Below are 25,042 nucleotides of genomic sequence, written 5' to 3' on the forward strand. Positions count from 1 at the left end.
CAATTCATCAGGACATATATGACATACAGATAGACAGTACTGCTACATCTATACATTTATGACATACCAGATTTGCAAATACAGTACTGTTTGTGATACAAAAAGAGTCCAGAAAAGGGAGTATACATTTGACGTAAAAACTGTACATTGGAGGAGGTTGGGTGGGGGGGGGGGGGGGGGGGGGGGGTTGGGTAGGAGGGGTTGGGGGAGGAAACACTGTACAACTGTACAAGCAAAACTGTACATTGGAATATTGACAACCATACTATGGTAATTTACTGTACATTGGAGGGGGTTGGGGGGGAACACTGTAGAAACAAGGAAACTGTACATTGGAATATTGACAACCATACTAGGTAATTTACTGTACATTGGAGGGGGTTGGGTTAGGACATTTACAGGGGCCAGTTTCGAATTGCAGTCTCCCGTAGGTGTTCTTTGAGAGTGGTTTTGAAAGTGGGTAGTGATTCACATTCCTTTACAGCTTTAGGTAGGGCGTTCCACATTGATGTGGCATAATTGCGAAACGTGTTTAGTCCCTTGTTTGAGCCGAATCTGGGTTTAACATGATTTGTGGAACTCCCTCTGGTGTTGTGATCGTGGTATTCAGTGACCTTTGGGAAGTATTTTGACATGCATGGGTACCTTGGTCGTGTAGTGTATCTTGTAGACCAGGCCCATTGCAAGTTGCTGTACTCTGTCGTCTACTCTAAGCCATCCTAGGTTGTCAAAGTGGGCAGGGGTGAGGTGGTTTCTAGGAGTAATAATAATAATAATAATAATTAATTTAATTTATATAGCGCTTCTCAATAACCCGAAGTCGCTGAGTAAGGTCAAGCAGTAGTCTGACCAGTTTGTTTTGAGATGTTTGTAATTTTGTTTTTAGCGCCTTTGAGGTGCAAGCATAGTCGTCCCCTTTCTCTCTTGTTTTCCCCGGTGTGTGTGTGAGGCTCGCGCTCCCCTTCCTCTCTTGTTTCCCCGGCGGTGACGTAAGGCACTGTCGGTGTCAAATGCCCGCGAAGAACGACGTCACCCCCTAGCACCACTGAGTCCATGCCCACAACCGCTTCGTAATGTAATTTCTCCCTGGGCTATTTTCATTCTGAGTTTCATATTCGTGTTTACGGAATCTAAAAAAAAAGTTTATTAACGCTATACGAACAATATTTTTTAGATAGGTAATTCAAAATATACCGACGTTTGCAAAGTAAAAGACTTCCGCTCCTCACAACCGAACTTCCTGTTTACTTCCGCCATCCGCGTGTGTGCTTCTGCACATAGATATTCTGCATATTTTATAACTATATAAAACCAAAACGGGGTGCATGCAGCACCTGCATCAAGGATACTACATGTTGCAGCTCTCCAGATGTATTAAATTGGTGCATCGTTAGTAGTACACCATGAAGATTGTCACCTGGAATATAAATGGCATAAGAACGTTCAAAAATGACATTAAAAAGGTTCTTGATTCACTGGATGCAGATATTATCTGTGTACAAGAGACAAAAGTGACAAGTAAGTAACCGGCGTAGCTAACCTAGTTGGGAAACGCGGGAGCTAGTGCAGTTTATCGAATCGCTGCGATAAGTTACTTATTAAAAATATTTAATTTAGTATTTTTCATAAATGTTCCTCACAGGAGACTTGCTGGATGAAAGGGCCGCCATTGTCGACGGCTACAACTCATATTTCAGCTTCAGTCGTGGACGCAGTGGCTATTCAGGTGATGTATAGTTACCGTAGACTTAGCCCCTTTCGTGACTTTCGGTTTGCAAACCGAAAGTCACGAAAGGGGCTACCGTAGACTAGACACTATCTTTAGGCAGACTTGCTCTATCCTCTCTTTTAGTTGTCATTCATTACTAAAGTCAAATTGCAGGAAGACCCAAAGCAAAGAAGGGTAGTGGTATTACTAGTTTCACTAGCATATAAGCCTATGATTGACCCAGTACCATGTCCTAGCCAGAGGGCCCTGATACTTCCAAATGTACAGTTTCTTCCCCCTCATATACTCTCTTTTTAGACTATTTTTGTACTCATAAACAGTACTGTATATTTGTAGATCTGGTATGTCATAAATGTCTAGATGTAACAGTACTGTCTAACCATATGTCATGTATGTCAGATATATGTTATGATGAATTGAAAATGGGGGACCCTGATGTAAACAAGACTGAAGTCTTTCTCTGGTCTGCAGCTCCTTAACAATTGTGTGTATTGGGCGTCTTGGTGGCGCAGCGGACATTGCGCTCGTCACCAACGCAAGAGACACCGATCTCGAATCCGGCTGTCGGCGTTGCCTCCGGCTTGGGCCGGCCGTCATACTGACTCAATTGGCAGAGTTAGCGGGAGGGGAGTCGAAGGGTGGTAGTCTGGTCGTTGTAAACAGCGACTCCTACAGGTCGGTCAGGGCGCCTGCACAGCAAAGACAGGAAAATGGCGGGGGCAGTGTGAGCCTCCTACACGTTACTCCTCGCCAATGAGAGTCCGCGCTGGCAGGTGAAAAGAAGTGACTGGCTGCCTCCACATGTATCGGAGGGGACATGTGATGGGCTTCTATCCTCCCTACGACCGGCCAGTGGGGGGCACATGCGAGCAACGATCAGGACAGGGGAGGGAGAATTGGCACGAGAGGAAATTGGGATGGGAGAAAAAGTAGATAAAAAAAAAACAATTGTGTGTATTGAGCCGTACTGTATTGTACCCATTCTGCAATCTGTTAATACAATTTTCAATCAATCAATACTGGATCAAGCAATGATTAGCCACTACCTGTAATTACACCTTACATTCCTTTCTACAGGAGTTGCCACTTATTGTAAGGACAGTGCCACTCCATTTGCTGCTGAGGAAGGTCTAACTGGCCTGCTGACCAACCACGAGGGTACGGTTGGATGCTATGGTGACCATACTGAGTTCACCACTGAGGAATTGCAGCTTTTGGACAACGAAGGACGGGCTGTTATTACACGGCACAGAATAAAGTATGAATAATGTTTACATTTACATTTTGTCATCAGCTGAGTAACAATGTTCATCAAAGTGTTGAGTGCTACAGGGTAGGTTAGTATATTAGGATGACAGTAAGTTACACTATTAGTCACACTATTATTATTATTTTCTTCAGATATTGGTTGAAGAAGTGTGTCTTTAGTCGACCGCGAAAGATTGTAATGTTATTCCTATACAAAGTTGCAATGATGATGATTCTGTATCCTACACTTATTGGTGCATACAACAATGTATTGTATTATCCTTATTTATCTCCCATTTTGCTTATTTTTTTTTTTTTACAGGTGTGAAAACCAAATTGAAACAGTCACAGTAGTCAATGTATACTGCCCACGAGCTGACCCAGAGAAGCCAGAACGAAAGCTGTTCAAACTGCAGTTCTACAAGCTTCTTCAGTGTCGCGCTGAAGCCATCCTGGGGGCTGGAAGGTGAGAATTTAGGAATACATCCTTCCAGATAGTGTCTGGAATTCAGTTGAGACGAATTTCTGTTCACGCCTGGCATTAGAATGCGTCTCCACGAGGCGGTTAGGTGGCCGAGCGGAGATTGCGTTCGTCACCAGCCCCGGAGCTGTGAGCTGGATTCGCCTGTTCGAATCCAGCTCACAGCTCCGGGGTTGTCGCCAGCTTGGCTGGCCGTCTGCACTAATACAATTGGCTGTATTAGAGGGTGGGAGAAGCTGGCGGGGTGGGACCGGGTCGTTGTAAACAGCGACTCCTACAGTTCGGTCGGGGCGCCTGCTAAGCGCGGATAGGACTCGAGGGGGATAGTGTGGTCCTCCCACACGCTACGCCCTCTCGATGAGAATCCGCGCTGCCAGGTGAAAAGAAGCGGTGATTGGCTGGACGTGTGTCGGAGGAAGCACGTGGTAGCCTCCACTCTCCCAGATGATCTGACTGTGGGGGGTAAGTGCGCAGCGACCAGGAAGGGACTGGGAATTGGCATACGACTAACATTGGGATGGGAGAAAATCGGAGGAAAATGGAGGGGGAAAAAGACAAATAAAAAAAAAAAAAAAAAGAATGCGTCTCCACGTGCGTCACGAGTGACCATTTGTGATCGGATTTCGCTTCCCTGATCGATATGCAAATAAACACATAGGCCTACGCCTATATCTCTAAAGATAATGTAATGGAGCGCATGAAGTTTTACCATTACAATGTTCCTGTGTGAAATCCTTTTTCTTTAGCCAGACTGCACAACTTTTCCCCGACAGTGAAAATGGAGGGACATCATACTTAAAACTCATTGGGGGCCAACAGCGCCCTCTGCTGATGGCCCTTCGGTGCCAGTGCTTTATCCAATGTAGGATAGGACTTATTTGCGAGTGCTTAAAATATATAAAATATAATAACAATAGATCTAAATAACACGGTGATCGTCAATGAGTTGCTTCCAGTCAACATGCACGAAATAGATAATTTTTTCATACATACATTTCCATTTTATACCGTGATGAATATCAATATATTTCTAGAGCCTTCTGTCTCATCTCAATAAACTCCAGCAAATCGAGCTTCAATGTATTTCGTTAGAAATCGTGCCATTTGTCGCTTGATTTATCGTTTTCAAATAAACGCTAGATTATCGATATTATATGTCCTCATGCACGAAGAGAAGCGGGGTCTGAAAAATCGCTTCTCCGTACTTTGGTTGGCGCGAATCTCACACACACACTCTCCGATGGCGATGAAATGAACATCTGATTAACCCAAGATTCGTAACATAAAGTCCTTACCTCACATCTGATATCCTGCAAAAAGATTAATCCAATTCCTGATCGCCATTCCAAATATTGATCGCGTTTATTGATCCAACGTTATATATCCAAAACACATAATCCACGCTGCTCTGAGCAGCGTTTTTTTGTTTGCCATGCTATTTTCTATACATTAGTTTCTTGTTTGAATGCATTTATTTCTATTAGACCAGTGGTGCCCAACCAGTCGGCCGTGGTCGACCAGTAGATCAATGACATGTAATATAATTGCCACGAACGATGGGATAATGTTAGCTGCTGGACAGGCTAAGCTAACTAGCATTAGCCGTTTAGCTTAGCGTTAGCCCTGGGAAACGCTCAAAAACACCATCCATTCGTGATAAAATGGGGTGGGTTATATTGACAAGGCTTGACAACAGAGGTTCAAATATAACTTCATATTTATTGCTTATTTATTCATTTTATATCAGCATCCAGTCTCCAGCGCCATGTTAACACTTCCTGTGTTTACATTTTCGAACGTGACATCATCGCCTACGGCAAGCGTAAACGCTCAAAAGGCAAACCGTAAACGGAACCCGGAACGAAACAAGACTGCAGTGTGTACGCAAACTAGAGGGGGGAGAGGGGGGGGGGGAGTTTGCATCAGATCTCGGAACGGGCTAGAACGAAACGGAATGGAACCGAATACCTGAGTGAGAAAGGGCCCTTAGATTGATGCACAGCCCCAGCCAGAGGGTTTCCAATGATGTGCAATACCATCCGGGAGACGATAGGTGGCGGTATTTGCCCTTTGCGACCTCAGACCCATTCCCAATGATAACGTCAGGCTGGATGGATGAAAAATGAATGGATATAGCGAATAAAAGAAATATAGATTAAAACCCTAGATTTCTCGGGTTTGGTTTGGCGAGTTAACCCGGACTATCTCGGGTTTGGCCTCCTGTAACCCATTGTTATTGTTATATCCAGTTATGATTATCATAATGCGCACTTCTGTGTGATTCTCCTCATCTTGATTCCTCTCTCTCTCTCTCTCTGCTATCAACTACCGTCACATTTGAAGTTGATAAGGAGGTGAGATGATGGTAAATGGTGCATTTATATATCTCTTTTATCCAAAGCGCTTTACAATTTGTTCCTCACATTTGACCCATTCACACACCGACCGCGGAGGCGACCATGCAAGGCGCCAATCTGCTTATCAGGAGCAGTTAGGGGTTAAAAGAGTCTTGCTCAAGGACACGTTGACACATTGCCGGGTGGCGGGAGCATCCTCATAATTGCACAACACTCTTTGGTGCAGTCACACCTGTAGTTAGAGCTGTCCAACTGTGATCGGATCACCCAAGACAAGTGTGAACAGGGCCTTAACTCAAGTCTTCTTACTAATGTGTGTCTCTGTTTTTCTTTCAGTCATGTTATCGTTTTAGGAGATGTCAATACATCCCACCGGCCAATAGACCACTGCGACCCCAGTGACATTGTAAGTAAAGGAACCCCTCCTTTCTTGATCCTCCAATCACAACTGTTGCTTCCCTTGGGAAAACACATTTGAGATAGGTCAATACTCTCATATGATGGCATTTTCTTTTTCTTTCGTATCCACCCTATGTTTCTAGAGGGTTCCCAATGGGGTCTTAAAAAAATCATACATTTAATCATCAGAATCGTAGGCCTTAAAATGTATTAAATATGATTTTGATAGGTCTATAAAATGTATTGGATTAGGAAATTACTTCTGTGTTGCGATAACTTTTTGTTTGGGGTAAATGGGCTGCAAAGTAAGCAGTACGGTAATAGCGGTAATAATCAGTTCTCCCGCAACAATTTGTTTGGAAATAAATCAACATGGAACCAATAATAACTAGCTTTGTTTGCAGCCCCCGGTGACAACTTATCGGAGAACACCCAGCTAGCAACTGTGCCTAGCAACCAAGCTTTGAGCTAGTGTCAGTCAGAGCCTGAGGTACAGTAAAGAGAAGTTCTGCTAGTGTGTCGCGATAATACGTCTTAACATTTTCTAACTTTATGGGGAGGTAAATCTGGGACTTATTTCTTCTTTCGTTGTAATTTTCATTCATACTTTCTTTTGCCTGTATGGCCGTGAAATTGATATAAAATTCTATTCAAAGTGCTCTTATCGTGTATCCCTCTTCAGAATGAGTCAAATATGTCAGATTCCCCCAGATGCCCTTTTATACTGTGGGATTGTGCTTCTTACCACCACAGTTGTAAAAAGAAAAAACATAATTGACCTATGTCTAACCCGCCCTCTTTTCCTGATGCTCCGATCACAACTGTTGCAATTGGAGATTCAAGAAAAGAGGGCGGGTTAGAGAAACTCTGTACTACAGTATCTCAAAAGATGCCTGGCTTAAAACGAAATGACAGAAAACAGAATCGCATGTTCAAGTTTTGTTTTATTTGTCACATATAAAGTACATGTACATTACAGTGAAAATGCTTGGTTCTGTATGAGCCTCCTGAGATTGTGCTTCATACAGTAAAAAGTCAAAAGAATAGAGTCCAAATACTATACAAAATAATATACAAACGTACATTTTTTTTGTTGCAAACATTTTGTATGGATGTAGTGCAAATCTTTTTGTAATAAATAGATGAAATATGGTGTAATGTTAAAGGTGAGTGTTTAAAGTGAGTGTGTGTAATGTGGATGTGTGTGCAATGAATGTAGATGCATGCACGTTGTTTCCATGCTATTATCATATTTAAACTATTCACTCACCTTCCCCTCAGGATGTTTTTGAAGACCAGCCTGGAAGACGATGGCTGGATGGCTTTTTACTCGACGACGGCGAAGGAAAAGAAAGTGCGAAGGAGCCGGACGAAGAGTCCGAGGAGACGTCGACGACGGATCCCGTCCAAAAAAGCGGACGGTTCGTCGACACCTTCCGCCGCTTCCACCCGGCTCGCGCCGACGCCTTCACGTGCTGGTCCACTCTCACCGGAGCCCGGCGGACCAACTACGGCACGCGCATCGACTACATATTCGCCGACCGCCGGTTGGCCGAGGAGCGGTTCGTGGCGGCGGGCATCATGCCAGAGGTGGAGGGCTCGGACCACTGCCCCGCGTGGGGGCGACTCAGCTGCGTCCTCCTGCCCGGCGCCAGGCCGCCGCCTCTCTGCACCCGACACCTGCCGGAGTTCGCCGGCAGGCAGCAGAAACTCTCCCGCTTCCTGGTCAAGGTGGACCAGCAGCAGCGGCAGCAGCCCGGGGACGACGCGCTTCCCGGATCTCAAGAGGCCGAAGAGAGGCGGGAGAACGTCAGCCCCCTCTTCGGAGCGGGAAGCGCCTTCAACGGCAAGAAGAGGCCGTTAGCAGCGGTGGAGTCTGCCGGACCGAAGGGGAAAAAGAGCAAGAGCGGCGCGAAGGCTCCCGCGAAGCCCCAAGGCAGCCTCCTCGCCTTCTTCAAGCCCAGACACACTCCTCCCCAGGCCCCGTCAGCGGAGGCCCCCGTCAGCCACCGTGAGAAGACGCCACCGGACGAAGTGACTTCTTCGCAAAACTTTAAAAAAGGGCTCTCGACTCCACCGGATGCCCCCTTGTCCGCCGAAGAGGGTGACAGACAGAAGGAGGCCGGACGTCCGACGACCTCGGAGCCGCCCGCCGCGGGTCCCTCCTCGGGACCCCAGAAGGGGGCGTCGCTGGGGGGGTTCTGGAAGTCGGTGCTCCGCGGGCCGCCCCCGCCACCTCCCTGTAAGGGTCACGGGGAGCGCTGCGTGCTCCGTACCGTGAAGAAGGAGGGGCCCAACGCGGGCAGACAGTTCTTCGTGTGTTGTCGTCCTCAGGGACACGCCTCCAACCCAGAGGCGCGCTGTAACTTCTTTGTGTGGGTGGACAAAGGAAAATGATCACATGGTTATTGTAAGGACTTTTCCCATTGGCTGATTGACTGACTCTGACCCCAAAACCTGGTAGGGTTAGTGTACTGTCTCATCATTTCACAGATGTTTTACTGTTAATTATTTTGTTTTTGATATGTCAGTTTTAGAATAAAGAGAGTAGTTTTTCTATGTCTTTGCCTTTTAAATGTGAATTATTTAGTTTGCACGATTATGGAGCGTGTGTAATTGGCCCATACACATGAAAGCACATCATTAATATGGTCTCTTGACACAACTAAAGTCCTTTGTCATAGACCTATACTGCCATAGAAGCTAACTGTAGTAACTGCAATCTTTTTCAAAATTGAGTTATAAGTGAAATTGAACTCCTCAATATGTTTTATCTTGTGACAATGTACTGCCCTAGAAGCTAACTGTAGTAACTATAATCTTTTTCAAAATTGAGTTATAAGTGAAATTGAACTCCTCAATATCTGTTTTATCTTGTGACAATGTGTCAAGAGTTCAACCTTGCTTGTTGTAGAGCAAAAAAGGGTATAAAGAATTGCAGTAACTACAAAATTGCTGAATAGTTAAAAAAAAAAAAAAGCAATTTCCTCAGTTTCACTGTTACTGCGGTTAGCTTCTGCAGTAGTTAAGGACAACTGCCATAATACGCTATTTTCTATCAAATTTTCTGATTACCTTTTGTATAGCCATGTATTATCACCCTGTTGGTACCCTATTTATTGCAGTGTGACGGCGGCAGCGAGTCTCTGTGTGCCCACTAGATGGCGACGGTACAGAGGTGGTGTCGGGGCATGCAGAGAGCCTTCCCGCTCACAGGATAAGCTGGAACACATGAGGAAAACGTGACTTCACATTACCACACAGCCACATGCTGCCTTGACACCACCACTTGCATTACCTGCAATATGACCTATACTGTGGCGTTGAACCACGGATGCCTATAGTGACCGGTCTGTAACACTTTCATACGTTTTCCCTTGAATGAATGAAAGAAAACTTTATTTAACAGATTGCAGAATGGGTACAATACAGTACGGCTCAATACACACAATTGTTAAGCGGATGCAGACCAGAGAAAGACGTTTGTCTTGTTTACATCAGGGTCCCCAATTTTCAATTCATAATGACATTTATGACATACACAACATACATGACATCATGACAATTATGACATAGGGACATACAGATATATAGTACTGTTACATTTGTGACATATATACGATATGCAAATATACAGTACTGTTACCCAGAGATCCTAACAGAAAATATATACATATGATGGGGAGGAGACTGTACATTAGGAGGGGGTGGGTGGGATAAAATATATATATATATACCTTCTGCAGACTAGTACGTTGTGAGGTCAATTAGTTTGACCTTTATAGGCTCGAAGGGGGGGATATCCTGCTGGAAGCGCTCCCTCCCGGGGCGAGAAATCGAGGATGGAACACTGGGGCAGTATATCAATATTTACAATAAGATTCTTTCATTAAGCTACGGAACACATGGCCTGCTCTCTCACTCTGTCAGGGAAGGGGAGTGGCTTAAGAGTGTGACATGGCACTTGGCAGGGAACTTCTTAACCCGCCCAATTACAACCAACCCCCCCCCCCACCTTCCTCTTCTCTTCTCTCTCTCTCTCTCTCTCTCTCTCTCTCACTTCGTACAGCTCCAGAGAGGGCTTATGAGTATCTGGTGAAACAGGTTTTGAGAGTGAATGTATCGGGTTTATACACAGAGAAGACCGTTACCCTGAGTGAACTCTGGACTGAAGACATCGCTGCCGGTTCAGACGAGCGGAGGGGGGTGAGTACCGGGAGAACGGGGCTCTTGTCTGGCATACTAACATCACCACATGGACCACGAGACCAGCTTCCCCGTTCACATTTCATTCACATTGTAAAAAAATAAATAAAAGTATATAATAACTATTTTGTGGTTTGTGTCAATGAGGTTTCGTCTGTTTTATATTTCCAAACGGTCCCCAAGAGTGTTTGGAAATATAAAACAGACGTAACCTCATTGACACAAGCCACAAAATAGTTATTATATACATTTTCGCTTTTTCCCCCTTTTTTTTTTTACACTTTGAATGAAATGTGAATGGGGAAGCTGGTCTCCAAAACGGTCCCCATGAGTGTTTGTTTTGTGGCAGTGCTCAGTGTTGAGTTGGCATTTTACTAGGCTCACTGAAACCAAATAGCATTTGTTGGAGTTTATATAATGGGCTACAGAGGTTCCTCCCAAAACGATAATACCTTTTTGGTGTGAAGCAGAATCAACCGTTTGTGATTCTGTCAAAAATCCAATTCTGGTGGTTTTAGTCCAAGAAATCCTCTAAAACGGAAACTTTCCCCACTTGTGAGTTAATTGAAACAACATTTGAATTGATGCTTTGTTTTACACACGTCTGTAATGACAGCTGTAGCCTATATGTGAGGCATTGCCAAACAAATGTTTGATTGAATTACGTGTCATTGAAGCCAGTGAGGGGTTGAGGTCCTCATGTGTTCAGCTTCCGTTCAGTTTGGTTTCTATTTTCCTCTTGCCCATTATCCAGATATTTTACAGAGTAGGAAAATGTAACCTCCCTGGTATATCGGCTGTACTAATAATGAGAAACATTGACCCCATTCACTCGCTCTTATGTCATACTCTGATTGGGGTTCCTATTCGACCGGGAAAGGAAACCCAACCGGAGTATGACATAAGAGCAAAAATGGCAGCTGTGTGAATATGGTCAATGTAATTGTCCCTATTTAAACAAATCTAATTAATTCAGACCAGGTGTTAAAACTGGTTACATCTATGCATTGCCAAATGTGACCTTGTAGAAACCAAAAGAGTTTTCTAGCCAGGGATATGTGTGTCACTGTCACGTCAAGATAAAGAAAGCGCCGTTGTTTCCCGGGGCGCGCAGCCTGTCACAGATCATATCTTTCACAAAGTTAAGCAGAACTTAAATATAGGCTTCGATGGAGAAGACAAATGTTTTCGTTCTGACGAACCCAATAAGCAGCACCAGCATCTTTTGTCTGTATTTCTGTATAGAGAAACCATGCCCTATGGGCCTGCAGGGTGTATGAAACGTAGCTACTATTTATAAGCAGGTAGGGCTGTGCCGAATAGTTCAAAGCTTCATTCATAACGTTGATTCGAATTCTAAATCAACATTCGATAAATATATTTTACATTTGTTTATGTGTCTATTCATTCTGTTTAAACCAATGGGGTTTTTCTTCACAGTTGCAGATAAAGATTAGGCTACACTAATATTATAGTATATGACAAAAATGTAAATAAAACATTTATCATAAATGATGTAGCCTGTCTGCATCCGCTTGGCGCTCTGCGCTCCATCAAGACATCGCCATCACTTTCGTACCAACCGTGCCCTTATTGGATTATTTATGTTGACGAAACTGACGAGTTATATTCATTAAAGGGAGAATCACATCACATGCCACATGGTCATGTGTTAGCGTGCTCAATGTTTACAGTCTTAAAGGGAGCATCGCATGCCGGAAACCTTAAAGCTCTCGTCTCCTAATCTAATTAGCACCGCTGTGGCTCCGGGCAGGATGTACCGTCTCAAGAAGAGTGGCCTCGACCCAGAGAGCATCTACTCACGCTGCCGCAACAAAGCCCACCTCAAATGACACCCGATTAGCTCCACCCTTTCTGCTAATTACTATCACTAGCAGTAGAGACGGTATAGCTCCTATGCTATAGAATCCGAAAGGTCTTTATTGCCAAGTAGTTTTCACATACATTGGTCATTTTCAGTGCGACGTTAACTCATTCAGCGCCGGGGGCCTAGAGCATCTTAGTTCCTACTGCGCCACCACTCTAAGAGATAGGGCGGTGTTTGCAGGGCTATATCTATATTCTATATTATAGCTATGGATACAATACTATGGCTCATTTGACAAATTTACATCAACTGTCCATCATTCAATATGCGAAAAAGAATAAATTTTTTCGTTCGTGTGTTATACCGTGGTGAATATAAGTATAGTTTCACAGTGATCCTGGTTAATTCCATAAAACGGTGCTATGGAGGAATACGTGAATTTGACTAAAAGCGTTGGTGTTGCTCACCTGGACACGCTACTATTTTCAACACACGCATGCATTTCAACACATGCATCGGGGGCATTGGACGCGTTCCAATGCCACCGAGTGAACCGCTAGACTCGCCTGACCAAGAAAACTGCGCCCCGGAGACATTTGAATGTAACACCGTGTGTGGAAAAAAGGTTTCGAAGGGTGGGCGATACTGCCACCTTCCTGGATGCGGCCGGTATTGCACTCTAGCGATCTCAGAGTGATTCCCTATGGTAACCCAGAGGTCCGTGTGAGAGAAATGAATAAAAATATCGAATAAAAGAAATAACGATGAAAACCCTACTATACTCGGGTCTGGCGCTGAGCGGTTGGCGAGTTAACCCGACTTTCCTCGGGCCTGGCGCTGATTGAGTTAACGGACAGACAATAACAGACAGATAATGAAATTTTAAAAAGTGGAATAAAATGAAATATGAACTAAATTAAGATAGAAGCACAATATAAGATAATTGTGAAATAAAAATAAGCATGGCGGCTGGGTGGCGCAGCGGACATTGCGCTCGTCACCAGCGCAAGAGACACCGGGTTCGACTCCGGCTGTCTGCATTGCCTCCGGCTTGGGCCAGCCGTCATACTAACTCAATTGGTTAGCGGGTGGAAGTCGATGGGTGGTAATCTGGACGTTGTGGACAGCGACTCCTACAGGTCGGTTGGGGAAGCCTGCACAGCAGAGACAGGAAATGGCGGGGGTAGTGTGAGCCTCCCACACGTTACACCTCGCCAATGAGAGTCCGCGCTGGCAGGTGAAAAGATGTGACCGGCTGCCTCCTCGTGTATCGGAGGGGACACGTGATGCAAGGCTTCTATCCTCCCTACAACCGGCCAGTGGGGGGCATATGCGAGCAACGTTCAAGACGGGGGAGGGAAGAATTGACACAGTGGAATTGGGATGGGAGAAAAAATAGAAAAAGAGGAGAAAAAGTGGATATAAAAAAAATAGGCCAGGGCTGTACAACTGTAAAATAAATTTGGAATAAAATAAAATGGGATATAAACAAAATTAAATAAAATATACTATAAGTAAAAAAATATATATATATATATATATTAAAAAAAAAAAAAAAAAAGGCATTAAAATAGGCCAGGGCTGTACAACTGTGCAAGATGTGGTCAAGTATATACACTGATTACAATAAAAATAACAATAGACGGATTGAAAACTATAGTCTCGTCGTGAACTGCAGCCAGTTGCTCTACTGTCGCCAGCCGTGTTGATAAGAGTCCATGCCTTTTGAACGGGCAACACCTGGGGGAACATCAGCATCTGAATGTCACCGTGAAGTCAAACACTACCTGGGGGTGGTTAAACAAAGGGTTAAGTATGGGTGTTCCTAGTTCCCGCTCTCCCTCCCTCCCAGACCTCACTCTCACTCTCACTCTCTCATCTGTCCCCTCCTCACCACCAAGGAGCTTTGGAGAGACTAGACAGGGACTCCTCACAACCCAAACATGGATATATAAACATTGGAAAACCAGACACTTTTTCTTGAGGAATTATTCTTTCAATATCCTATATATATATATATATATATATATATATATATATATATATAAAAAAAATGTAATTATTTTATTTTTTATATTTTTATATTCATTTTATTTGAATTTTTTTAATGAAGCTCTCCTTGCTCTTGACCACCACGAGGGTAAGTTACTGAGTGAGTTGCATTGTGTGTGTGTCTGTGTCCTTGTGTTTTACGTAATTGAGGAAGGGAAGGGCTAAACTGTCAAGAGTGAGTCGCTCTTGCATCAGACGGAACCACCATGTGGCTTCACACACACTGCTTTGCGTTTAGTCATGAGCTGCTGAATGAATGGACACAGGCCGAAGAAAACACCTTCTGGGGGAAAGTGTTGCATTAAGATCATATAGTGGAGCGTTTGTCAGCGGTCGTCTCTCTCTGACGTGGTACGTGATTCATTCATTTATGACCGAGGGCCTTTACGGAAACTAACTTAACTAACTTACTAACTTGCTTTATTTTCCTCTCTTGATTATTCACATTGAGGATCATTTGCTGGTGTGATCGGTAAAGCGTAACGGTGTAATTTTGATTGCCGGTAATCCTGGTCTGTTTTTAGTTTTTCCCAACCATTGCAATTCAAAACGGGACCCGGTAAAATTATGATGAATTGAAAATGGGGGACCCTGATGTAAACAAGACGAAAGTCTTTCCCTGGTCTGCATCCCCTTAACAATTGTGTGTATTGATGAGCCGTACTGTATTGTACCCATTCTGCAATCTGTTAATACAGTTTTCAATCAATCAATCAATCAATCAATCAATCAATAGTAAAATGTAAATAAAATAGGCGCCCTGACCGCGATACCCTTGGGATTCCCTTCCTATACCACAGCAACACATAACCCCCATCCCTGGGATACTCTTCCTATACCATAGCAGCACATACCCCCCCCCCCCCCCAGGTGGATTCCTTGGCTGTTTGGGTTGTTGTTATGTCATGGGAATCTGGTTTGGTTCGAATGCTAAATCAAGTCCCTCTGACCGGTTTCACCTGAGGCCAGCATGCAGATGCCGGTCATTCCAGTGCTCTCCGGCTAATTACTACCCTTTACACTGGGGGGCCTTTGTTTAGGACCCCCAGGGTCCCGTTTGAACTATGTTTCCTGTGTAGTGTAGCACTTTGGGATCCCAGCGAACAAAAAGTGCATTACAAATTCAATCTATTATTATTATTACTCAGGAATTAGCGCAGGAATATATAACACATTTAGCCTGTTTCGTGTGAGACTTCGTAGGAATTAGACAGAGATGTGCGAGTGTGTCCTTGTTGGGGGTCAGCCTGGTTCAGCCTCTGAGAGCAGAGAGAGAGAGAGAGAGAGAGGCGGGGTCTGTTCCATGACCCAGAGGCAGTCTGACAGACCTACGCTTGTGTTCCCTGACCCAGGAGCAGTCTGACAGACCTACGCTTGTGTTCCATGACCCAGACGCAGTCTGACAGACCTACGCTTGTGTTCCATGACCCAGACGCAGTCTGACAGACCTACGCTGGTGTTCCCTGACCCAGGAGCAGTCTGACAGACCTACGCTTGTGTTCCATGACCCAGAGGCAGTCTGACAGACCTACCCTCCTGTTCCATCACCCAGAGGCAGTCTGACAGACCTACGCTTGTGTTCCATGACCCAGACACAGTCTGACAGACCTACGCTTGTGTTCCATGACCCAGAGGCAGTCTGACAGACCTACGCTTGTGTTCCCTGACCCAGGAGCAGTCTGACAGACCTAAGCTGGTGTTCCCTGACCCAGGAGCAGTCTGACAGACCTACGCTTGTGTTCCATGACCCAGAGGCAGTCTGACAGACCTACGCTGGTGTTCCATGACCCAGGAGCAGTCTGACAGACCTACCCTCCTGTTCCATCACCCAGACGCAGTCTGACAGACCTACGCTGGTGTTCCATGACCCAGAGGCAGTCTGACAGACCTACGCTTGTGTTCCCTGACCCAGGAGCAGTCTGACAGACCTACGCTGGTGTTCCCTGACCCAGACGCAGTCTGACAGACCTACACTTGTGTTCCATGACCCAGGAGCAGTCTGACAGACCTACCCTCCTGTTCCATGACCCAGGAGCAGTCTGACAGACCTACACTTGTGTTCCATGACCCAGACGCAGTCTGACAGACCTACACTTGTGTTCCCTGACCCAGGAGCAGTCTGACAGACCTACGCTTGTGTTCCCTGACCCAGACGCAGTCTGACAGACCTACGCTGGTGTTCCATGACCCAGACGCAGTCTGACAGACCTACGCTTGTGTTCCCTGACCCAGACACAGTCTGACAGACCTACCCTCCTGTTCCATGACCCAGAGGCAGTCTGACAGACCTACACTTGTGCTATTCCATGCCAGCTTTATGTTGCCCAGAGCAGATTAGTTCAACTTAAGTCCTCCGGTAACATTTGTTATTTAAAGAATTTCCTGTCACATGATCTTTAAATGGATTTACTTTTCCTCGTACTAGAGTTGTCGTTTATTCCACCCGACAGATTTCATATGCAGCGGACCCCACCTTTGTTATCCTATACACGTGGTGATCTCTTTATCTACCATAGGAGACTTTCATATAGTGAACACCAGCACATAGCACATGCACATAATGCACATATTTCCCTGAATACACATAATGCACATATTTCCAGAATGCACATAATTCCAGAATGCACATATTTCCAGAATTCACATAATGCACATATTTCCATAATGCTAATTATTTCCAGAATTCACATAATGCACATATTTCCAGAATGCATTATTTCCAGTATGCACATAATGCACATATTTCCAGAATGCACTTATTTCCATGAATGCACATAATTCTTTTCGCATTTCCTCTCTTGAGCGGCGGTGACCTTCCTTCAGTTGAATCACAGGTAACCTAATGACTTCACAGCGGAGGGGAGGGACTGGAGCAGCTGTTCCACGGGCTGGTGTCGTTTGAATGTATTCATGTCATTAGACTTTGGCCCGGGAGGCAAATTATTTTCATCTCATTAGAGTATCAAGTCAATACAGTCCTGTTCTCCGGCGTGATCCTTTATCCATTAATGCACACAGCGAGGTGAGTCTTCTACTCCAGTGTGGCAGGACGCGTGACATGACGCAGACGTACGTAACAAATAGACTGACTCGATTTATTCTGAATAATACCCTTTCCCCAACGTATATTATTATATATACATTTATGCTCATTCAAAATCGTTTTTGTTATTGGTAGTTGAATATGAAATGTTTCTGGGAACGACGAACCTGTAGACCAGAAGATGCTGGCTGGAGAATTGTGGCTCAACGTTTATTTTACAAAGGTTTTCGGGGCCTGGTAAGAATTTGTATTCATAAGTTGTTGTGTCGTTTCCTTTTTAAGATAAGATATTCCTTTATTGATCCCCTTGGGGAAATTCAGGCATTATTGCAGCATGGGGAGGGGGTAGGGGGGGGTACAGGTGCATAGTAATAGTAGAATACATAATACAGGTAATTATAGTACAGGTCAGACACAGTATAAAGTAAAAGGCAGTACACTTTTAACACTAATATGAATGTCTGGTCTGGTGTGAATTGTAAATAGACCCCAGTCTACCAGCTCACCATGGAGGCTGGGTTAATGGCCCACACAGACGACTCCCAAAACAACGGAAAGTTGGCACGGTCTCAAAAAAAACAGAATGACGACAAACTTGCATGCGTTTTAATGATAAAAAGTGCGACAGTGACACGGTCTTGACGTGCGGGGGGGGGGGGGGGGGGGGGGGGGCGATCCGGGTGTGTGACCTGTATTCACGGCTCAATGTCGACTGGCTCAGAGCGAAGTCGCTCGTGGTTCTCGAGGTGAGGACAGTTTGAGCACACGAATAAATTAACATAAAGTGGGGTTTATGTGTAACTTGTGAACGAGTGAACCTTTTCACCACAGCTCGCAAGGGATTTCCCCCTTTTTTAAGTGTTATTTGTAGGGATGTCCGATATTATCGGCCGATATTGGCATTAAAATGTGATATCAGAAAATATCGGTATCTGTTTAAAAAAAAAATTATGAATAATAATAATTTTTATTTTTTTTACATTTCTATAACCTTTATTTACCCAGGCAAGCAAGTAAGAACAAATTCTGATTTTCTTTATTGTCAATAGTATGCATAATGTTGTGTTAATTCCACAACAAGAGATATGTAATGTTAATTACCTGAAATTATTCAGTTTTTGGGGGGGGGGGGGGGGGGGGGACCCTGCATATATCGGTATAGGTTGATATCGGAAATTAAGAGTTGGACAATATCGGTATATCGGTATCGGTGAAAGAGCCAATATCGAGCATCCCTAGTTATTTGTTTTCTCCTCCTCCCAACTAGGTTCACGTTCCAAGGAAGTCCATTCAGTCAGTCGGCTAAAGGCAGGTATTCAATACCACCACCACCACCCCCCCCCCCCCCCCAGAGACCAGAATGGAGCTTCAGAAGATGAACGGACATAGCAGGGATGATGGGTAAGCCTCGGATCGTTTGAAAAACAACAACTGACCCTTAGTAGTAGCTAACATCGCATCGGAATCCAGATAAATGGCTTTTCATCTCTCTCCCACCGTGCAGACCTTGGGGGAGGGGGGGGGAGGAGGAGTAGCAGTTGGATACATTTGAATACTTTTTAAGAGTTGCTTAATTTATCTAGAAAGGAATGTTTCCACTTCTGGGGCTATTTAAAGGGGCTGGCGGTATCGCCTACCGGTTGCCTCTTTGTGTTTTTTCCCAGGTCTTTATTTTCTCTTAACCCTTTCACTACCACACTACAGAAGGTTAACCCTTTCACTACCACACTACAGATGGTTAGTGTGGTAGTGAAAGGGTTAACCTTCTGTATTGTCGCAGTGAACTGGTTAACCGTTTGTTAGTGTGGTAGTGAAAAGGGTTAACGTTAATCCCACCGACAGGTTTGACGGGCTGGAACGCATGGCCGAGCGGGACGAGTTCCTTCCGCCTAAAGATGGCGGGAAACCTGACACTCAGTTCACAGACGTGAGTACCGTTTGTGCGCACCCATAATAATAATAATAATAACTTTATTTGTATAGCACTTTTCATACAGAGGTTGCAGTTCAAAGTGCTTCACAACAGTAAAAAATACAGGCATAAGCGAGCATAAAAAGATAGACAGGTAGAATCACAGTGTTTCACATTAGGATCTAGCATCCCAATAGGCTCTCCGCTTACAGTTTTCAGTAACACAAATAGTAAAAATAGTTTAAAATGATTCAGTTTAAAAATAGTAAAAAAAAATATAAAATAGAACGGACATAAAAAATACAGGCATGAGCGAGTATAGCAAGCAAGATATGGCAAATCACAGTGTTTCACATTAGGATCTAGCATCCTAATAGGCTCTCTATTCAGTAATACTCCTGTAATTCCCAACATACTTCACAGTACATATTGCTGTAACTTTAGTGATATTAGATCACAGGGACACGAACCCACACTGTAACTTTAGTGATACTAGATCACAGGGACTCGAACCCACACTGTAACTTTAGTGATACTAGATCACAGGGACTCGAACCCACACTGTAACTTTAGTGATACTAGATCACAGGGACTCGAACCCACACTGTAACTTTAGTGATACTAGATCACAGGGACTCGAACCCACACTGTAACTTTAGTGATACTAGATCACAGGGACTCGAACCCACACTGTAACTTTAGTGATACTAGATCACAGGGACTCGAACCCACACTGTAACTTTAGTGATACTAGATCACAGGGACTCGAACCCACACTGTAACTTTAGACCCATGGGTCAAAGGTCAAGACTAGTGCCCTTTTTTAAATGTAAAAGAATGAGCCTGAATGAACTGAGATGAATAGGTCAAGACTAGTGCCCTTTACCGTCTGTAGTGTGCTAGTGAAAGGGTTAACCTTCTGTAGTGTGGTAGTGAAAGGGTTAAATGTAAAAGAATGAGCCTCAGGGGAATTATCTAAATAGTCATGAGTCACGGTCTGAGTCACTGTCTGAGTCACTGTCTTGAGTCAAGTTTTGAAAGGCTTTTTTCTTTTCTTTTTCTTGGTCCATCTTGATAACTGAATAGCTCATGGGATATTCGTTGTTGCTTTAGGCATGCTTTCCATTTAGTTTCACAAAGAATGCACCAATACCAGTAATAGTAATCAGATGTTGGGCCGATACCACACTAAAACAGGGTATGCGTATCAAGGAATTACAGCTCATATTAAATATATATATATATTTATATAGCAGTCCCTATAAGACGAGGTACTGCTATTTTTCATCGACATCATTTCATGGAGCTGTAATTAACAGAACACAAGGATTCAGTTCCCCAAATTACATCACTGGTGGCCATATTCAAACTCATTTACTCTCGATAACTAACTGACTGAAAGTGTGCAAAACTATTTAGAGTTTTTGGATGTGTGTGAGATGTGCAAAATATATCGGTGTTGTTTTTTGGTGAAGTGCCCCTTTAAGACGATACTTTAAAGTATTTAATCAGTATTGCCAGTGAAAAACTGAGTGCATCACTAGGTTTAACCTTGACTACTATCTTTTGATATATGATTTTTATTTTCGAACAAGTATAAAGACAAACATATCTGTTCATTTGACATAAACAAAAGATAATAAAAAAAAATACAACAAAAAGAGAAACTGATAAACAAATCATAGTTTACCCTGTTTGAAAAAGGATGAGGAAGAAGTATACACTTTTATAATTTTGATATAATAAGATATCAGTTTTAATGCGAAATGTAGATAATTCTACATTTATAAAAATTATTTGCTCATATAATAACCTCCCCATTTTCTCCCCATTGCAGTTTGAGGGAAAGACTTCATTTGGAATGTCCGTCTTCAACCTCAGCAACGCCATCATGGGCAGTGGAATCCTTGGCCTGGCTTTTGCTATGTCCAACACTGGTATCATTCTGTTCATGTGAGTAAGCAAGTCAAACTCTGTGTCTGTGTGTTTGTCTTTGTGTGTCCATGTTTTCCTATCCTTGTGGGGACATTAGGGGTGTAACTGTACACAAAAACCACGGTTCGGTACGTTCATTTTGAGGTCACGGTTCGGTACAGGTTTTCGGTACAGTGGGGGAAAGTTTGGCTTTCCATGTTCCACTCAGGGGTGATGTAGTGTGCACAGTAACTAATTGTACTTGTAGGGCTGTCAACGAATATTCTATATTGAAATTAATAATCGATTTGTTAAATAAAAAATAAAAAAAATAATTCTATTAGATTGTGAAAAAAAACAGCCCCCTGTGGGCGGTCGTTAGTGGTTAACGTACTACCATTGTATTCGTTCGGTACACAGCCGTACTGAACCTTAGGTCCAGTACTGAAACGGTTCAGTACGGATACGTGTACCTTTACACCCCTAGGGGACATTGGTCGATCCGCACGAGGATAAGGAGCTATTCTATGTTAAGGTTAGGGTAAGGTGTTGACTGTCTAACCCTTAAGCAATGAATGTAAGTCAAAGGAATGACGAGGCATGAAAAGGTCTCTGTGTGTGTGCGTGTGTGCACAGTGCACACATGTTATGGGTTTGTGTTAGCGCTAGCTTCTTCCAAGCAACCGTGGAGTCTGTACTCCTCTATGGCTGTGAATCATGGACCCTGAAGCCCACCCTGCAGAAGTCTCTGGACGGACGCTACACCAGAATGCTGCGTGTGGTGCTGAACATCGACCAAAGAGAGCATGTAACCAACAAGCATCTGTACGGGGGACTACCGAGGCTGAGCGACGAGGTGGCATCCAGGAGGATGAAACTTGCAGGTCTCTGCCACCGACACCAGGAACGTCTTCTGGACTAGCAAGCTAGTGCTCTGGGTGCCAACGCACGGGCGACGACCAAGAGGACGTCCCACGTCAACATACGTGGCCATACTGAGGAAAGACGCAGGTGTGGAGAGCTCTACGGAACTGGCCGGATGTATGGAGGGTCGGGATGATTGGAATCTCCGCTGGCGAACCCGTCTGAGGACGACCAAAGGAATAGCGCACAGCTCGCGCATGGTTGTGTGCCTTAAGCTTTAGGGTTGATTTGGAGCCCTGGTGATGATGTCCCACCTCAGGAGAATACCAGCACACGCTTCAGTCTACTCACCTGTATGATGCCCTCAGCCCCCAGACACAACCACTGAGCCTCCCAGCCATCCTGGACCCCTCCCTACCCATTCACATTAGATCTGACAATGTGGGAACTGTGTTTTGGCTCTGGCAGTGGTTAAGATCAGATAAGACCCCCATGGGGGAAACTTGGGCGTCGTAGCCTGAGGGGGGGAGGGGAGGTACAGGTATCGACAGGGTAGCGGGAGGGAAGGTACAGGTATGGGCCAGGTAATAGTAGAAAGACATAAATATAGGCAATAAAATTTGATCTGAATATAAAAGTATGACTAAACAATTAACGATATAAGCAATATAATTAACTAAATAATGAGAAAAATAAGGGTCTGTATGCCCCATTGGTTATATTAAACATTACAATAAATATAGGCAATACAGAATTGTATGTATACCATGAGTAAGAATGAAAGTATTCTTTTACTCTGGTTCTACCACCTAAGACCGTGTGAGCGACCATCTAGACCAGGGGTCAGCAACCTTTACTATCAAAAGAGCCACTTTTCCCCCCTCCCACAAAATAAAATGCTCAGGGAGCCGCACAACCTTTTTACCCTTAAAATGAAGATAACGCCGTGTATAACGTTTTATTATCCCCAAGCATACCCCACATTTAGCATAAAACGCCTGACTATTGCATATCCAAAGTAATTGGGAGTTTATTATACTTTATATTTATAGTATTTATGAAATTATAAAATGACAAAAAGAACATTGTTGACATTTTATTGCTTTTTTTTTTACAAAGGAAAACCTCAAACTCTTATGAAGGAGAAAAAACATTGGCATCTGTAGACCTAGAAATAAAACATAAACACAGAACTGCAGCTCTATTTTAGCCCTTGCCTTATTTGTGGAAAATGTATAAAATAAAAAGTAGTCCACTTTGAAAAAACACTGGCATCGTAGCTACTTTGATATAAAAACACAGAACTGCAGCTCTATTTTAGTCCTTGCCTTATTTGTGGAAAATGTATCAAATAAAAAGTAGTCCACTTTGAAATAACACTGGCATCTGTACTTTGAAATAAAACCCAGAACTATGCAGGTATATTTGAGTCCTTCCCTTATTTGTGGAAAATGTATAAAATAAAAAGTAGTCTACTTTGAAAAAACACTGGCATCTGTAGTTACTTTGAAATAAAACACAGAACTGCAGCTCTATTTTAGTCTTTGCCTTATTTGTGGAAAATGTATCAAATAAAAAGTAGTCCACTTTGAAAAAACACTGGCATCGTAGCTACTTTGAAATAAAACACAGAACTGCAGCTCTATTTTAGTCCTTGCCTTATTTGTGGAAAATGTATAAAATAAAAAGTAGTCTACTTTGAAATAACACTGGCATCTGTACTTTGAAATAAAACCCTGAACTATGCAGGTATATTTGAGTCCTTCCCTTATTTGTGGAAAATGTATAAAATAAAAAGTATTCTACTTTGAAATAAAGAAAACATATATCTGCAGCCTATTCGCTTTAAAAAGAGTAAACAAAAATAGGCCAGTTTGTATTTAATTATGACTTCAGTCCATTTCAGGTTGTTGGTCATCCTCTTGTTTTTTCTTCAGCCACGTACAGGAATCAACCATCGAGCCTGAACATAAAAAACAACATCAGCTCAGGTTCTAAAATAAATGTATTTTTTGTGCTAAATAATAGCCTATTAAATGATAATGTTCTCACCTGTTTAATGTGATTTCTGTAGCTGAACAGCACTGCTGAGATTCTCTATGTCGGGGCTGTAAGACGTGACTTTGATCTTCACGCAGGACTGCAGACTAATCTGTGAGGCGCAAGCGATATTTTGATTTGATGTAGTTCATGTTTGAGAACACCTGCTCGCATAAGTACCTGTATGTGGATTCAAAGATGGAAAGGACTCCAAATGCATGTTCACATAAGTATCGGGAATGGCATTCCACGTTTCAAACACAAGTTTGTAGGGTTTAGGGAGTTTTTCAATATCGCTCCATTTGTGCTCCCGGGCGAGAGTCTCCTTCTGATGTGTCGTGTGACATCTTCAAGATCAGCTGTCAGGCTTTTGAACTTGGACACCCACAACTCTTTATCAGCTATGTCGGCCAGTTCCATTTCAAGGGCGGGTTGACTTACTCCTGTGAATGCTGACGTGTTCAGCTGCATGCATGGGTCGATGCCCAGGGGTGTGACGGGGAAGGATAGTGTGTTTCTTTCCTTTCTAAAATCAGAGAATCGTTGTCCAAATGCAGTTTGCATTTCGATGATCGCATGCTGTAAGTTCTCACAGTTGATGTGGTTGTGTGCTTCTTTTAATTCTCTCATGGAGGGGAAGTGAGAGAACGAACCTTTCTGCACATCTCTGGCAAACACCGTCATCTTGCGCTCAAATGCCAAAACATTCTCCAGCATCTGAATGGCCGTGCTTCCTTTTCCCTGGAGACTTTTGTTCAGCATGTTAAGGTGACCTGTCATATCCACCATGAAGTGCAGCTTTTCCAGCCAATCTGGATGTTCCAGTTCTGGATAGATGAGGCCCTTGCTTTCCAGGAAAGTTTTTAGTCATCAAAGAGAAGTCGCCTATTCTCAATCCTTGCCCCACAATGGTGGAATGAACTACCCACCCCAGTTAGGACAGCCGAAACACGTCCAATCTTTCGCCGT

The 25,042-nt window shown here is 43.7% G+C and overlaps 2 protein-coding genes across 3 annotated transcripts in view; both read left to right on the top strand.

The window, feature by feature from the left end:
* Positions 1–1,265: 1,265 nt before the first annotated feature.
* Positions 1,266–8,707, top strand: apex2 (APEX nuclease (apurinic/apyrimidinic endonuclease) 2). Its single transcript, XM_084333730.1, has 6 exons — positions 1,266–1,518; positions 1,643–1,726; positions 2,807–2,987; positions 3,300–3,443; positions 6,152–6,221; positions 7,496–8,707. Exons 1-6 carry the CDS (start codon positions 1,404–1,406, stop codon positions 8,609–8,611), a joined length of 1,710 nt encoding a protein of 569 aa, XP_084189856.1. The 5' UTR covers positions 1,266–1,403; the 3' UTR covers positions 8,612–8,707.
* Positions 8,708–10,282: 1,575 nt separating this feature from the next.
* Positions 10,283–25,042, top strand: part of LOC311244288 (sodium-coupled neutral amino acid transporter 3-like) — a 45,289-nt gene continuing 30,529 nt past the window's right edge. The window contains exons 1-4 of one of the 2 annotated variants that reach the window (XM_084333731.1): positions 10,283–10,420; positions 18,611–18,744; positions 19,186–19,270; positions 21,093–21,208. In XM_084333731.1, coding sequence (XP_084189857.1) covers positions 18,704–18,744; positions 19,186–19,270; positions 21,093–21,208 — 242 coding nt within the window. In that variant the 5' untranslated portion in view covers positions 10,283–10,420; positions 18,611–18,703. Of the gene's footprint in view, positions 10,421–14,291; positions 14,389–18,610; positions 18,745–19,185; positions 19,271–21,092; positions 21,209–25,042 lie in introns of those variants that run through there. The other variant, XM_084333732.1, reaches the window with a different exon arrangement.

This window comes from Notolepis coatsorum (genome assembly GCF_963971535.1).
Source record: "Notolepis coatsorum genome assembly, chromosome: 17".
NCBI lineage: Eukaryota > Metazoa > Chordata > Actinopteri > Aulopiformes > Paralepididae > Notolepis > Notolepis coatsorum.

What these genes read in the sequence shown, in the direction of transcription:
- apex2 (XM_084333730.1), top strand. Translation starts at nt 1,404, where the DNA reads ATGAAGATTGTCACCTGGAATATAAATGGCATAAGAACGTTCAAAAAT. An exon ending in GCCATCCTGGGGGCTGGAAG is followed by an intron (nt 3,444 to 6,151) that starts GTGAGAATTTAG and finishes TTTTTCTTTCAG; the next exon opens with TCATGTTATCGTTTTAGGAG. An exon ending in ACTGCGACCCCAGTGACATT is followed by an intron (nt 6,222 to 7,495) that starts GTAAGTAAAGGA and finishes CCTTCCCCTCAG; the next exon opens with GATGTTTTTGAAGACCAGCC.